We start from the raw sequence: 16,526 nt of genomic DNA, 5'->3' as shown, positions 1-16,526 counted from the left end.
ATGTTAAGAAAGTCATTATTAGTTTTCGTCCAAAATGATGTGCACCTCTCACTATCATACGCACGCATGTCTCTGATCAAAACTACGATTTAATAACTTGAAAAATAAAAAAATGAAAAAAGAATCAAAATGGTTAGCATTGCCAACTTAGGAATTCAAACAATTGTTTAGTTGACATAAAAAGAGGGAGGCCATAAATTTTAGAATTTATGAAAAATAAATGAAATTAACCTAGCTATCCAAGTTAGCATGGAACTCTTAGTGGGTTCAAATTAGAGCCCACAATAATGGGCCTACTTTTACCAATTTTCATAAATTTGTAATACCATTGGGTATACTTGCAAGTCCCAAGTTCAACTTGTTGCTTGAAGATGATGATGCGGGTTTTATCTTGCACCTCTAATGCTTATCCTACACACTCTCTTAGAATTTCTTTCAAACCCATTGAATGAGAGGAGAGTATTTTGGTCATTTTAAGGGTTCCATGTAAGCAAGTGTCACATGAGTTGTGCGTTACTTAGTTTTCCGTCCAACTTAACTTGGAAGTAGACGGGAGGCAATGGCAGCTTCAAGAAATTTCTCTTGAATGGTTATTAAAAAAACTTAAATTATACAAAATCTAATAAAAAGATAATTTTATATATTGACAAAAAAAAAAAAAAAAAGACCTCACAAATACATAAAGTCTTACAATTTCTTTTAACGAAATTTTCTTATTTTGAAATCATAACATTATAATTTCATTATCAAGCTACATCTCTTTCGAAATTTTATTTAAATAAAATTTTCTTGGGCCTTTTCTTTTTACATGTAAATATCTAATATATTATTAAGGGGACCAAAGTTTAAGGACAAAATTTAGTTACAAATTTAACTGTAGCTTAAGGCTACAAGTTTCACTAAGCAAATTAAAATAATTATATATTTTAAAAATCTAACTATTGAATTGCATGTTCTTTATGTTTTTAAAACACACGTCAAATTTCATGCCAACTGGATGTTATTTAATATTCGATCCATAAACTTTTGTTTCATGTATAATTTTAGACTAGCATGTAACTCCATATAAACGCATGGATGCATTTAAAATTAAACAAAAATTTTATTATAAAAATATAGATAATTAGTCAAATTAATTTTTTTTAAAGCATATAACACATTCATTCATGCACACATTTAGATACATTTAAAATTAAACAAAATTTTTATCATAAAATATAGATAATTAGTTAAATTATTTTTTAAGTAAACGTAATTAATCACATATTAAAATTCTTACCTAAATTTAATACTACTTATGATCTTTTTTTTTTCTAATTTTTAATAAAATAGAACGTGTGTTGATTTTTGTTATGTGGTGATTTTTATTTTATTATTTTTTTTTTTAGAAACATGTGGTGATTTTTATTGAGTATATGTGATTGTTTTTTTTTTTTTAATTTTATAGTTCATTAATATTAGATTCTTAGTATTTTGCATTCATTAACTCACTTGACACAAAGATTAAAAAACTTAAGTAGACACATAACACAAAATTGGATTATAATTTCAAATTCTAATTCAATTTTCTAAGTTTTACCTATTAATATATACTAGCTTGTAACCTCATGCATATGCATGGATACACTTAAAGATATACAATAAGATGCATAATATAATTTCTATATATAATTTAAGTACTATTGATAGTCATTTTTATATTTTGTTAACTCTTTAAAAAAATTTGTAAGGATATTATTAGATATAAAATGTAAATTATCCTTTTTTTTTAAATTATTGTGAAGCACTTTTGTTTTACAATTCATTTATTTTAGACTCTTTGGTTTTTGTACTTAATAACTCACTTGGATGAATATTTATGATATGGTCCCACATTTGATTCTAAAATTAAGAAATAAAACTCTTTAAGAATAAATAATTTAAGACACATGACGCGAAATTGGAACTCTAATTTGGAATTCTAATTTGAGTTTCTATCAGCTTCACCTATTATTATTATTATTATTATTATTATTATTATGACTTATAAATTTGATTTTTTTTAGTTATATGATTATGTTTTTTATGGTTTATTATATTGGACTCCTGGTTTTCTGTATTAAATTAACTAATTTGGCACAAAAATTTAAAAATTTAGATTAGATAGGACACGTGTCGCAAAATTAAACTCTAATTGAAATTTACTTTTTACACTAAATTAACTCATTTGGCACAAAATTCTAAAATTTAGATTAAATGAGATACATGACGCAAAATTAGACTTTAATTGAATTTCAATTTGAAATTTAATTGGATTTTCTCTCTGCTTTATCTACTATTATTATTATTATTATTATTATTATTATTATTATCATTATTATCATTATTATTATTATTATTATTATTATTATTATTATTATTATATACAGATAATAAAAACTCAAAATTTAAACATTTGATTGATGATATAGCTATTGATCTTTGATCTTCTTGAAATTTTGCAAGTATGAAGGATATAAGAGAAAAAAATGTAATCCAATAGTGGATTTGTCAAAATTCACATCCAATACATATATAAATATATATATATATATATATATATATATATATATATATATATATATTTAGTAGAGTTGTAACTTTAGTTTACAAGACTACAATCAAGTTTGTTGCCAAATTTTTTGTCCAAAGTTTAATTATGTTGGGCATTAAAAAATTTAGGGTGGTCACAAATTTTTTTTAAGGATAAAAAAATCATAAATTTTTAAAATTTATATATAATTATTATTTTTTCCAAGTCAGGATGGTCTTATGACCACCATAGACACAATGTGGAGTCGCCCCTAATGGGAGGGGGTAAAATGTTACACATGTTTTAGTTTAAGAGGTCAATTGTGCATTCTTATAATTCAAGTGTAAGCGAAAAATGAGGTATAATTTATGGAGGGGAAAAGTGTAATTTCTCCATAAATTTAACATATTAAGTAAATCCTCAAATGTTGAATGTTTTTCTCTTAATTAACTAGGATACAATCACGTTTACTTGGTTTTCTCTACATGAAATCAAAGTGTTACAAGGAAATTAATAGGCAATAGAGTGACATTACTCAACTACATTAAATGAGAAGGTGAATCATATACACGGTCAAATCATATTTGTTAAAATATTTACACAAAAGGAAATCATAACAATGAATAAAGATTAAGGAACTCATTATTTATTTCTATTCACAGATGATGCTCATTTCTCATTGTCATACGCACACAAATCTTTAACCACAACTCAGATTTAATAACATGAAAAACAAGTAAAAAATAATCAAAATGGTTAGCATTGCCAACTTAGGAATTCAAACAATTGTTTAGTTGACATAAAAAGAGGAAGGTTACAAATTTGGGAATTCATGAGAAAGGTAAAAAAGAAGAAAAAAAAAAAAAAAAATTATATATGGGCATGCTATCCAAGTTAGCACAGAACTCTTTGTAGTTTGGTTCAAATTACTGAATTAGAGCCCACAATTTATGGGCCCTACTATTATCATTTTCATGAATTTAACACCATTAGCTAAACTTGCGAGTCCCAACTCGTTGCTTGAAGATGATGATGTGTGTCTTATCCTGCACCTCTACTGGTTATCCTACTCACTCTCTTCGAGCTTCTTTCAAAACCAAAGCTAAAGTTCGTTCAAGCTCTCAGGTCTCGGTCTCTTTGAGTACGCATCATCATCAACAACAACAACAACTTATTCTTCATCATCATCAAGACCATCCCTTTGTACCAGAGGTACTTTTTACTTTCATTTGTGTTAAATCAAAACCCAGAATTTTTATTTTGCTTAATGCTCTGTCTGGTTTATGCAAATTGTAAAAAATTAATCTTTGAAGCTATGAAACATTGGCGCAGTTTTGTCTTGCTTGTCTAAGTTGTCTTAAACTCTTAAAAAACCATACAAGAATATAATCTCAGTTTTCATGGGCTGTTATTTTCATTCTCAAAACCCAATGCTGTATTCCGGATAGTTTTCTGTATGGTTGGTGAGAAAATGTAGAAAATGAAGAGAAAACCAAAAGTATGTTATTTATTTGTATGTAAAGTTTTAACTGTTTAACTAATATATATATATATATTCTGGGTGAGTGGGACTACTACCATGATTGAATCAGTTTAATAGTTTTTGCAATTTTCGTGCCCTTTTGGCGAAACATTGCTGTAATTTATTCAACGAATTGTTTGGTTTTCGAGAAAATGCACGAAGTGGAGACAAACCCCATTTCTAGATTTTATCTATCTTGTATATATATATATATATTGGACTGGATAAACATATTTTTTTTCTTTTAAATGAGATCAACTATAACGGTTTCTTTTGGTTCTGGTGGCTTTTTAATTGTTCGGGAATCAAAACAAACTTAACACCTTTGCATTTTGAGTTTTCTTTTCATTCTTTTAGATGTGTATCTTCAAACATGTCTTCTAATTTTGATCGGATCATTTAAGCATTCACCAAAACTTTTAATTACTAATCATACATATTACTTTTGGTTGCGGTGAATATGAAGCCTGCTGTTTGTTTTCACGTGCTGAAAACTTTGATGCTTAGACTTTAATGCAAATTCCTTGAGTGCTATTATTTGCAATGCAGGTTGTGAAAGCAGTGGACTCCTTATATTCAGAATTCAGAGCTGTGGATAATTTGGTGGCATGCAATACCGCCCGTGTTTTAAAAGCTTTCCAGAATGCTCGAGTTGGATATCATGTAAGTTTGTTCTTGATTCAAGTATAATGTCCCAATTGATACATGATTAGTATACTTGGTGTCATTTAGATGTCAGGCAACATGTCTTGGTCTCAAGGCTTCTGGTATGTTCTCTACAATGGCAAAACACTTGAATTGCCTGCATGTTTTGTTAGATGCAGATATATATGCATCTTATGCCATTGTATATGTTCATGCACACTCAAACATTTATGTGTGCGCTGTAAGTAACCACTAACAAGAGAGACCAAGATGTTTCTGTTTCAGTGTTATAGGATATTCTCATTAGAATCATGAATATACTTAGTTTGCATGTACAAGCTCAGGATTAATCAAACGTTGAATCAGCATTTAGCTTCATCATAGCTTAAGTGCTCAATGTTGACTGAACAATCTCAGTACATAAAGCTTAGACTTGTTTGGGCTTGTCCCTGGCAGAATTTTTGTATTGTCCTAACATTCACATCCTTCTCAACAGGCAATCCTGCCTCATTCTGAGGTCTCTGTTAGATATTATAGGCTAGCAAAATTTATTAAATATTCTATCTATCTTTTGGACCTAAAATTACAGGAAAAATTTTCTTGTATGTTATGTCTTCCCCGGAAAATTTGCACTAGGAAATTATGGCAGTATGCTGCTAACCTTAATCATCCACAACAATAATGGCACCTTGCAAGGTTTTGCCAAGCTGGAGCTTTCATGTGGTTATGCTTAAAATAAGGTTGGCATTATTTGTGGCCAGACTCAAAATAATTTGATATTGACTTCAGTAGATTTTATTTGTTTTCCAGCATTAGTTGTCAACAATCCTGCAAGTATGAAACATACAGTAAAAAATAAGTGTAGGATTCACAGAAGCCTATAATTTAAGTCCTCATAGTCCTCCAATCTCCTCTCACAGACCAAGAAAAAGTGGGAGCTTTCTGCACTGAGTTCGACCTTTTTATATTATTATTGTTGTAGTAGTCCTCCAAACTCTATAACACCAATATTTACAACCTTTTGTTTCACTTGTCTACTCTACAAAGCAAAGCTATTTGATTTTGGGGGGATTAAAAATGATACCGGTGAAATTTTGTTATAAGATGATCAGAAACCTCATAAATCTGTGATTCAAATGCCATAGTCAAGCATGAAAGAAAGAATGTTGCCATTAGATGCAAACTCTGCTGTGAAGGAATAAATTTTTTACATAGAATGAGACATAGATGCAGACTTTTAATTGTTGAATTAAAGAGGGATGAAAGCAGCAAAGAAACGCTTAATAGCCAATTATTAGGAGCTTGAAGCTTGTAACAAATAGAACCATAAGACAGTTATAAGGTCAGCAACGACTTACATTTTTTATAATTGATTTTGTGGTTTCTGTATTCTAGCCAATTAAAATTGTTGAGTTTGTGAGAGATAAGACTATGAAAAAATAATAATGATAATAATAATTTCTAACATATTAAGAAGAAAGCTTGCTGCCAAATTTTGTTTTCTTGTGCTTTTTTCTTTAAAGTGGGGGAACCTTTTCTAATTTATATCTGCTTTTCAAGCTAGAAAAAATTAGAAAAATAACATATTTCCAGTTTGAAAATAAATTAATTCCATGTAATGAAATCTTGATGCATTCAACTTTAGTTTTGCGGACGCTGATTTGCATGCCCATAAGTTTTTGTTTATCTTTATTCTGATTAATTTAATCCTCAAATATTTGTAAGTACAGTATTATGCAATCATTAATTAGAACTAATGTAAATAATGCTACATTTCTCTATTCAAACATCTCTTTAAGTTAAGCAGTGATCATCTTCAGTACTACTCCTTAAGAGTAAATTTGTCATTGATTAAATCAGCACTTTGGCGGATGCACTGGCTATGGCCATGATGAAGCTGGGGGACGTGAAGCACTTGACCAAGCTTTTGCAGAAATTGTTGGAGCTGAATCTGCAATAGTTCGCTCACAGGTTTGTGACATATAGTCGTTCTTATCTTCAATTACCAGTATTTTAATTAATTTTCAAATCACGGCTCCTCTGCAATCAGTTTTTTTCAGGTACTCATGCGATCACTTGTGCATTGTTTGCCTTTTTAAGGCCAGGGGATGAGGTGAGCTATTGTCTTGTTGTTATCTGCACTTCAATCTCTTTTACAAAGTTATATCTATAATATCATTTGGACTAATACGATTGTCAGCTTTTGGCAGTCGCTGGTGCTCCCTATGACACATTAGAGGAAGTTATTGGAAAGAGGGACTCCCATGGACTGGGTTCTCTGAAAGATTTTGGAGTGAACTACAGAGAAGTTCCAGTCTGTTACTGATAGAAACTGAACACAAGTTTGCAGACTTCTCATTGTGACTTGTTAACTTTGTTCAACATTATTCTTTCAGCTTGCTGGGGATGGTGGACTTGACTGGGATGCACTTGTGGGTGCTGTTAAACCTCAAACAAGATGTGCACTCATACAGAGGTCATGTGGTTATTCATGGCGTCAGAGTTTAAGCATAAACGAAATTGGAAGGGCAATTAAGACAATTAAGGTAAGCCTTCAGAATGAGCGATAAAAGTGATTTGAGCTGTATATACTGGGAGTCAGTCAGTAAAAGTTGGTCAATGCAACAATGCAACCCTTAAGGGTTTGATATTTAGTGGATGCATCATCCTCTGGCATTGATGATTTCCCCTGGCAGAAAGGATAGAAACATGATGGATGTGGCTACAACTGAAACCTTTAAATTAAGTTGGTGTTCGTCCAAATTAAGTGTTTTCATGAGTTTTAACCCAATCATATGCTATGTATTTCAAGTTTTACCTTTCAAATATATATATATATATATATATATATATATATATATATATTTAATGTTTAGGAGGAACTACTACATTTCTCACCCCATCACCCCTAAGGTAAGTATTACTAGGACAAATCTATAGTTTTTTCCAGACTTTGTAAAATTTAATTGCTTAAAACAGGCTCTTTATTATTAGCAATTACTTTGAGTTGTCCTATAACTTCCGTACTCTTAGATTTTCACCCTGTTAATCTCCCCTGGCATTTATATTTACAGATGCAGAATCCCAATTGCTTGGTCATGGTGGATAATTGCTATGGTGAATTTGTGGAAAGCATTGAACCCCCAATGGTGGTATGTGACATTTTCTGCATACCTGGTTCTTTAGAAGGGCAATTTAATATTGTCAATGCCTGCACAGGGTGCAGATTTGATTGCAGGCAGTTTGATAAAAAATCCTGGTGGAACCATTGCACCATGCGGTGGATATGTTGCAGGGAAGGAAAGATGGGTAAAAGCAGCTGCTGCTCGTCTCTCTGCTCCAGGGCTTGGGGTTGATTGTGGCTCAACTCCCGGTGATATTATGAGAGCTTTTTTCCAGGGGCTATTCCTTTCGCCTCAAATGGTTGGTGAGGCAATCAAGGTACTGGTTTCTGCATGTCAAGTTAATGTATTTTTGTTACTTTTACGTTGCGGTAAATATTATTTGTATTCTGCAATAAAGGGAACCTTTCTGGTTGCTGAAGTTATGTCATCGAAGGGGTATAAGGTTCAGCCACTTCCTCGTGCCCAACGCCATGATATAGTTCAGGTTTGTCCTACTGTACTCATTTTACGTCCTCCCAAATGAACCTTAAATTATAATCATGGGTTGGTGAGATTTGTTCACGTGGTACAACCCACAACAAGTTTCTTCAGTAACTGATGACCTGTACTTTGAAAACTGATCTCCACTTTTTAAACAAATCTAAGGTTGATAATGTTATTGACTTGACAATTCTGCTTTGCCGTTTGGTAATTTGGGAAAAGTATATGCCGAAAGAAAAATCAAGATATAACGCAAAAGCACTCTGTAATGATTTTCAGGCTGTACAGCTCGGAAGCCGTGAATGTCTTCTTGCTTTCTGTGAGGCTGTTCAGAGAAGCTCTCCGGTTGGCTCATTTACTAAACCAGTCGCTGGTACAACTCCTGGATATGCATCAGAGGTCTGGCCATTTTTTTAAAATATTTTGCACTCAATTGCATATTGTCTTGGGGATTCAATTCTGAAATTGTTTCTCTTGCAAGATCTATGATGCTTTAGTGTGTGAAAGAGCTGAACTCTGTAACAAACTGAGTCCTCTGAAGTGCACAAGATGATAATGTTAGACATCACATGCTCCTTTAGGCTTCTATTAGCATCAGGTGGTTTCAATTCAATTCATGTAAAGGAGTAGATTGTTATTCATATATTGTTTTCCGAGTAGCATATATGCAGGATGACTGGTGGTATCTAGTTTGCAGCTGCAGTCCTATGGGGACATTAGTCAAGGGAATGATTTCAATTTCAAGTCCTAAATTATTACATAATAAGGAGAATGGTTCATAATTTGATGAAATTGACACCCATTCTTAGCTTAACTATGTTGATTTGTTATCTAAAATATATAGCCAAAAAGGTGTTAATTTTCACGTTATACCAGCTTTTATTACAGATGACTTAGTTATATAAGACGTCCTTATATTTGCAATGATGTTTATGAAACCCTTATTTCTATTAACCTGACTCAGATATTTTATTTGTTATTTTTCAGGTGATCTTTGCTGATGGAACCTTCATTGATGGGAGTACAAGTGAGCTCTCATGCGATGGACCGTTAAGAGAGCCATTTGCTGTTTACTGCCAGGTATGTGCTTGTTTCATGATGGTTCTTTTTTCCACGTGAAATCTCTTTCATGCTCACATATTCTGGTATTTTAATATTGAGTTGCCCAGGACTTGTGTCCTTAATTTCTTATTTGCTTGGATTTTTCAATGCAGGGTGGCACCCATTGGACGCAATGGGGACTAGTTCTAGGAGAGATTTTGAAATCCATCTAAGCTAAAACCAGTTTCGGGTTGCAAGAGAAACAGGGTGTCACAATGATAGACTATTAGAGACCATGGCTTTTTTTGACCTAACTGACAGAATTTCAGTTGAACTATAAAGTTGTAGCACTCTCTAGATTTTTTTGGCAAATAGCTATCTTGACACAGAGGAGGTGGTGTCTAATGCACGTCAATTTGTATCAGTATGGAGTTCCACACATAATTAGCGTAGGTCTATTCTTGAAGAACACTTGTACTTGAAATTGAATATCTTGAGTTGTGGAACTGCTGTTTTCTGGGTCAGCTGTTAAGAATATTTTACATCTCATTTTGTATATTAAAAGGTTACATTTTTTGCTTTAGTTAGCTAACTACTTTAAGGAAGCTGCTATTTGAACTTTGATAGGCATAGAGTTAAGCACACTACTGCCTAGGAGGCATGCAACTTTTCAAATTCTCTTGTTTTTTATGAGAGAATTTGATGTTTTACATTCATTAAGTATGACATTTGTCTCTGACTAGTTAAGGTTCTTATATCTAGTGTTTCTTTGGATTTGATGTTTTACACTTTATCTTGAATGATCTGATCCGGTAAACAACAAGGTTTTTTTTTTTTTTTTTTAAGATTGAAAATGTTAATCCAGAAAGTAGCAATGATGGTAATACTTAGAAAAAAAAAAAAAAAAAACAGAATAGAAATCTTGCTGAGGACTCCATCTAAGACGGGAAGATTTCAATTCACAACCGTGTTTACATTTTTTTTTCCAGATCATTTGATTATCCTAATTTTTCAGATGCTTAATTAAGAACAATCAATTAATAATATTATTGTCTTGATTTAAGGTTAACATATAGAACATAGCAAATAATTTGAAATTTGAAAAAAGAAAACATTAAACGATCTTCAATATGATAATTGACTGTCTAAAACCAAAAGATTATAATTTATCATACGCAGAAAATCATAATTTATAGTTGTAGACTTAATTAGGAAAATTCACATTGCTAATCATAATTTATAGTTGTAGACTTATTCAGGAAAATTCAAATTGCTTGCTGTTTTTTAGTTCGGGTCATATTCAGCAAATTTGGGTTGCTTTCAAGAATATCTTTGTTTTGTTGAGGTTATGCCTAAAGTGTCCTAATTTTTTTTTTTTAACCAAGATACAACTATATTTATTCGATTTTCTCTGCATGAAACTCAGGTGTTGTGTGAAAGTTAATAGAAAAAAGAGTGACATTACTCAATTGCATTACACAAATAGGTGAATCATATACGTGGTTGACTCATATTTATTAAACAACTGGTTATATAGAAAGAAATCATAATAACGAACAAAGATTAAAAAACCTATTATCAATTCTTATCCACATATGATGCCCACCTCTCATTGTGATACGCACACATATCTTTGATCATAACTCAAATTGAGATTCAATCTTAAGTATCCTAGTCTATCAATTTCTTTTTCTCCCTTTGTCCCTAATGCTTGACCCTTGGATTCTCAAGAAAGAAAATGCTTGACCCTTGGATTCTCACAATACTCAAGATATGAGTAAAGAGAAGAAGTAAAATCTTCTTGAATAAGACTAACAATAAATTCTTACATATCCAGTAAACCTTTAGGTTTGAATAGTATTCCCTAATTTAACTAAGATATAATGACATTTATTTAGTTTCTTCTGCATGAAATTCAAGTGTTATGTGGAAATTAATATGTAAATAATGACATTGCTCAACTGAATTACACAAGAAGGTAAATCGTATACATTGTTGACTCATGTTTGTTAAACATTAAACAACTAATTACATAAAAGGAAATCATGATAATCAACAAAGATTAAAAAATTCATTATCGATTTTTATCCACCGTATGATACTCACCTCTCACTGTTATAGGTACACTGTTCACAACTCAAATTTAATAACATGCCAAAGCAAACAATAACCTCGAATTGATTAGCATTGCCCACTTAGGAACTCAAACAATTGTTTTATTGGCATAAAAAGAGGGAGGATATAAATTTGAGTATTCATGAAAAACAAAATGATAGGGGCTAGCTATCCAAGTTAGCGTAGAACTTTTAGTTGGGTTCAAATTACAGCCCAAAATTTTATGGGCCTACTTTTACCATTTTTTCCATAAAATCTGCTAGTCCCAACTCGTATCGCACGCATTCACTGCTGATCCTACGCTGTCTCTTCGACCATCTTTTACAGTTCGTTCAAGCTCTCATGTCTCAGTCTCTATGAGCAGAGCACTCATCATCATCAACAACAACAGAAACAATTTCATCATCATCATCATCATCATCAAGACCATCCTTTTGTACCAGAGGTACTTTTTGCTTTCATTCCTCTTTCATTTCAATAACCCAGAATTTTTTTTTTCCCGATAAGCAAGAACCCAGAATTTTATTTTGCTTAATGCTCTGTTTGGTTATGGGAATTGTGGGAAACTTTTAAAAATATAATCTTTTAAGCCTATGATACATTGACTCAGTTTTGTCTTGCTTGTCTTTAAAAAACCATGAAGTAAAGAAATGCAGTTTTCAATGTTGTATTTTGGATAGTTTTCTGCTTGGTAGGTGAGAAAAATGTAGTATATGAAGAGAAAATCGAAAGTTTTTTTTATTATATATTTTTTAGGTGAATGAGGTGAGCTATTACTTTGATTTTATTTTATGTGCACTTCAATCTCTATTTCAAACTTGTATATTCAATATATAGTATGATTTGGACTAATGTGTTTATCAGCTTTTGGCAGTTGCTACTTGCTGGTGCTCCCTATGAAACATTAGAGGAAGTTATTGGAAAGAGTGACTCTCATGGACTTGGTTTCTTGAAAGATTTTGGAGTGAACAGTTGAGAAGTTGTGTCTCAACTATGAAATTTCTGAATTTCAAAATTCCTCATTCTTTGTCTCTGTTATCCCCTAGAAGAACTTACTCATTTTCCTCTCAAAAGACCCAGCTAAACAAACACCCTCTTTCTCGCAAAACCTTCTTCCAATCCAATACCAAAGACTCACTCATATCCCACTTATGTGACCAGAAGCGCTTAAGAGAAGCTGTACAGTTGCTTAGTCAAATAGACCAACCGCCCTCTGCTTCGATATATTCGAATCTCATTCAACTTTGTGTCCAGCATCGTGCTCTTGAAGAGGGCAAGAAGGTTCATGATCACACTAAAGCTTCCGGGTTTGTTCCTGGGGTTTTCATTTGTAATCGTTTTCTTGATATGTATGTGAAATGTGGGAGTTTGAGGGATGCCCAGAAAGTGTTTGATGAAATGCCTGAAAGGGATTTGTGTTCTTGGAACACTATGATATCTGGGTATGCAAAAGTGGGGAAGCTTGATGAAGCTAGAAACTTGTTTGATGAAATGCCAGAAAGAGATAATTTTTCGTGGACTGCTATGATATCGGGGTATGTTCACCATTCTCAACCTAAAGAGGCTTTGAATTTGTATAGAATGATGTTAAGGCATGAGAATTCAAAATCGAATAAGTTCACGGTAACTAGTGCTCTTGCGGCCTCAGCAGCGATTCCGAATTTACGTATGGGAAAAGAGATTCATGGAAATATAGTTCGGATTGGATTGGACTCGGATGAAGTGGTTTGGAGTGCTTTATCAGATATGTATGGGAAATGTGGGAGTATAGAAGAGGCTAGGCACATTTTTGACAAGATGGTAGATAAGGATGTTGTTTCTTGGACAGCAATGATTGATAAATATTTTGAGGATGGGAGGAGGGAAAAGGGATTTGATTTGTTCTCAGAGTTTATGAGATCAGGGATTAGGCCTAATGATTTTACGTTTGCCGGGGTTTTAAACGCTTGTGCTGATCATGCTGCAGAGGACCTGGGTAAGCAGGTTCATGGTTACATGACTCGGATAGGGTTTGATCCCTTTTCATTTGCAGCAAGTGCTCTTGTTCATATGTATTCAAAGTGTGGGAGCATTGAGGATGCAAAAAGGGTATTTAAAGGGATGCCTCGACCAGATTTAGTTTCATGGACTTCCTTGATTGCTGGATATGCTCAAAATGGTCAACCAAATGAGGCTCTTAAGTTGTTTGAATTGCTTCTCAAATCAGGTACTCAGCCTGACCACATTACTTTTGTTGGGGTTCTTTCTGCTTGTACCCATGCTGGATTAGTTGATAAAGGACTTGAATATTTCCACTCAATAAAGGAAAAACATGGATTAAAACATACGGCAGATCATTATGCTTGTATCATTGATTTATTGGCCCGAGCTGGCCGGTTTGGAGAAGCTGAGGATATTATTGACAAAATGCCCATGAAGCCTGATAAATTCTTGTGGGCTTCCTTACTTGGTGGTTGTAGAATTCATAGAAACCTTGAGTTGGCAAAGCGAGCAGCAGAAGCATTATTTGAGATAGAACCTGAGAATCCAGCTACCTATGTTACCCTGGCAAACATTTATGCTACTGCTGGTATGTGGGGTGAGGTGGCAAAGGTTAGAAAAGCTATGGATGACAAAGGGGTGGTAAAGAAACCAGGTTTGAGTTGGATTGAGATTAAGAGAGAAAAACATGAATTCTTAGTTGGGGATAAATCCCACCCAAAATCACATGATATACATAACTTTTTAGGGGAGTTGTCAAAGCGGATGAAGGAAAAAGGATATGTCCCTGACACGAATTTTGTGTTACATGATGTTGAGGAGGAGCAGAAAGAACAAAATCTCTCCTACCACAGTGAGAAGCTTGCAGTTGCATTTGGAATCATTTCAACTCCACCAGGAACGACAATCAGGGTTTTCAAGAATTTAAGAACTTGTGTAGATTGCCACACTGCCATTAAATTTATTTCAAAGATAGTTCAAAGGAAAATAATAGTGAGGGATTCAAATCGGTTCCATTATTTTGAGGATGGGAGTTGTTCATGTGGAGACTATTGGTAATTTCAGCCACCTAAAGATCAATGGCACATTTATAGATGATAAAAAAAAGATGAGAGGAACAATGTTCCTGTGGTCTGTATTTTCCAGTACAAATTCTGGATTCATTTATTAGGGGTGTTTGTGATATATCTCTCACAACACCGCCCCCTCATTTTATTCCTTAAAAAAAAAATTATTGCAGCACCATGATAGTGTTGGAAGTTGTCCATTGCTGGACGTTTTGAGTGTTTAGATCAATAGATCAAGGGAACCATTTGTATGTGTATTAGATGTTTAGATCAAGGAAAAATATTCGTACTGTTCTCCTTTTCTTTTTTCCCCCTCAATATAGATTAAAGAAACAGGAAAAAAGAAATGTAATAGCTGCTTTACCTTACTTTTGCCCCCCAAAAAAAAAACTGCACTACCTTTTTCTTATGTTCAGATTGATAATTGGATAGTTGCTCAATTACTGGAGGGTTTGATTTAATACTTAATGTTCTGCTCTTGCTTAAACAGTTAGCTGAAGGTGTTGTTGAAGAACTTAAGCAGGGATAGGCATTTTGTCTTGATAATTGTAGATGCTTGCATCAACTGGCTTCTGTTAATACTTTATTCTTCAGTTTTCAGTATTATTACAGGTTTTTGTTAAAATTTTTGTGGCATGCTTCTGTTCAATATTGGATTGTATGCAGTTTAACCATGCAAGCTTGTCATTATACACGGCCTGGGATATTAACACTTGCATGGCTGCCATATTTCATTAAATGTGGATATCTGTGTATCTAATGCCTTTATATAGTTGCGTGCACACAGAAGCATATATGTAGGGCTGTAAATGAACTAAGATGATCGTGAACAACTCGAACTCGGCTCAATAAAAAGTTCGTTCATGTTTGTTTGTTTATAAATAAGTCAAGTTTGAGCCTTAGTTTTAGGCTCGTTTAACAAACAAGCAGAGCTCAAGAAAAAATATTTGTCCACGAACAAGCCCGTGAGCTATTAGGCTCGATACAAAACAATTCAAACATAAGCTCATTTACAAGTTTATATGTGTTAGGTGAATATGCTCATTACACATAACTTAATGACATGGCTAACATGGGACTACTACATGTTGCCTTAATTTTTTTCCTATCCTCTAAACTGATTAAGAACCATTTTAGACTATAGTTACATTTAAAAATAAATTAATTAATAAAATGTGCTACATATGATTATTTTCTATCAATCATCTAAAGTAAAGTTATGAAACAAGTTAGTATTTTTCTCATTCATAATAGCTACAAGCATCTTTCTAGTTCTTCACCATCTAACGTGAATATAAAAATTGTGTTTTGAACAATTGCTGAAGCTATAAACAATGAATGATGAATGGATGAATTTAGTTATGTAAATTTTTAATTTGAATAATGGCTAATCATAAGTAAAATTAGACGCATGATAAAATGAGTATACTATATTTTTTTCCTTAATTTTAGAGATTTAAGGATTTAATAAATTAATTTTTTTTAAATCTTAAGCTCAAAAGCTTAACTTGAACTCAAGTTTGAGTTTGATATTAAGCTTGAGCTTGTCTTGACTAATTAATCAAGCCAAGCTAAGCCTAAGTCAAGTTTTTTCGTTTTCTCACGAGCTCAAGCTCAAACACTATTTTTAAGCTTGTCATAAGCTTTAGCCAAGCTTGACCTTATGAATTTTCCTGATAAGCCAAGCTTGAACATGCACTACTCGACTCATTTACAGCCTTACATTTATCTATGTGCACGTATGTTTTTGCCTAGGGATATTCCTATTAGAACCATGATTAGGGGTATACCGTCACGTATGGGCTCAAGGACTCAAGATTAGTTGAACTTGGGATCGAGCTTTAGCTTATCCTAGCTTATTCAAGTTAGCTAAATTTCGGACCCTCGAACTGGTTCTAGCATATATTTCTTAGTTGAGGCTGAAGGTTTTTAGTTTTGAAATGGGTCATCATAAGACTTTAGGTGCACTAGGAGAAGAAGTGAAGAACTACTATGCACAA

General features: G+C 32.9%; 2 protein-coding genes across 3 annotated transcripts; both read left to right on the top strand.

Moving 5' to 3' along the window:
* Window positions 1-3,508: 3,508 nt before the first annotated feature.
* On the top strand, window positions 3,509-9,947 carry LOC142638464 (uncharacterized). The gene is made up of 12 exons (XM_075812493.1): window positions 3,509-3,763; window positions 4,623-4,736; window positions 6,579-6,689; window positions 6,769-6,831; window positions 6,919-7,032; window positions 7,115-7,264; window positions 7,793-7,870; window positions 7,938-8,159; window positions 8,241-8,327; window positions 8,603-8,722; window positions 9,311-9,403; window positions 9,538-9,947. Exons 1-12 carry the CDS (start codon window positions 3,578-3,580, stop codon window positions 9,595-9,597), a joined length of 1,398 nt encoding a protein of 465 aa, XP_075668608.1. The 5' UTR covers window positions 3,509-3,577; the 3' UTR covers window positions 9,598-9,947.
* Window positions 9,948-11,790: 1,843 nt separating this feature from the next.
* Window positions 11,791-15,238, top strand: LOC142638693 (pentatricopeptide repeat-containing protein At4g37170). Of its 2 annotated transcripts, none has more exons than XM_075812754.1 (2): window positions 11,791-11,924; window positions 12,354-15,238. In XM_075812754.1, the coding sequence occupies exon 2, from the start codon at window positions 12,473-12,475 to the stop codon at window positions 14,516-14,518; it is 2,046 nt and encodes a 681-aa protein (XP_075668869.1). In that variant the 5' UTR covers window positions 11,791-11,924; window positions 12,354-12,472; the 3' UTR covers window positions 14,519-15,238. The 2 variants fall into 2 exon arrangements, with proteins under 2 accessions (XP_075668869.1, XP_075668868.1); XM_075812753.1 differs by having other exon boundaries at window positions 12,344-15,238.
* The last annotated feature ends 1,288 nt before the right edge of the window (window positions 15,239-16,526 follow it).

Source organism: Castanea sativa, chromosome 6, assembly GCF_040712315.1.
Source record: "Castanea sativa cultivar Marrone di Chiusa Pesio chromosome 6, ASM4071231v1".
Classification (NCBI taxonomy): Eukaryota; Viridiplantae; Streptophyta; class Magnoliopsida; order Fagales; family Fagaceae; genus Castanea; species Castanea sativa.
This window is presented reverse-complemented; position numbering and strand designations above follow the sequence as displayed.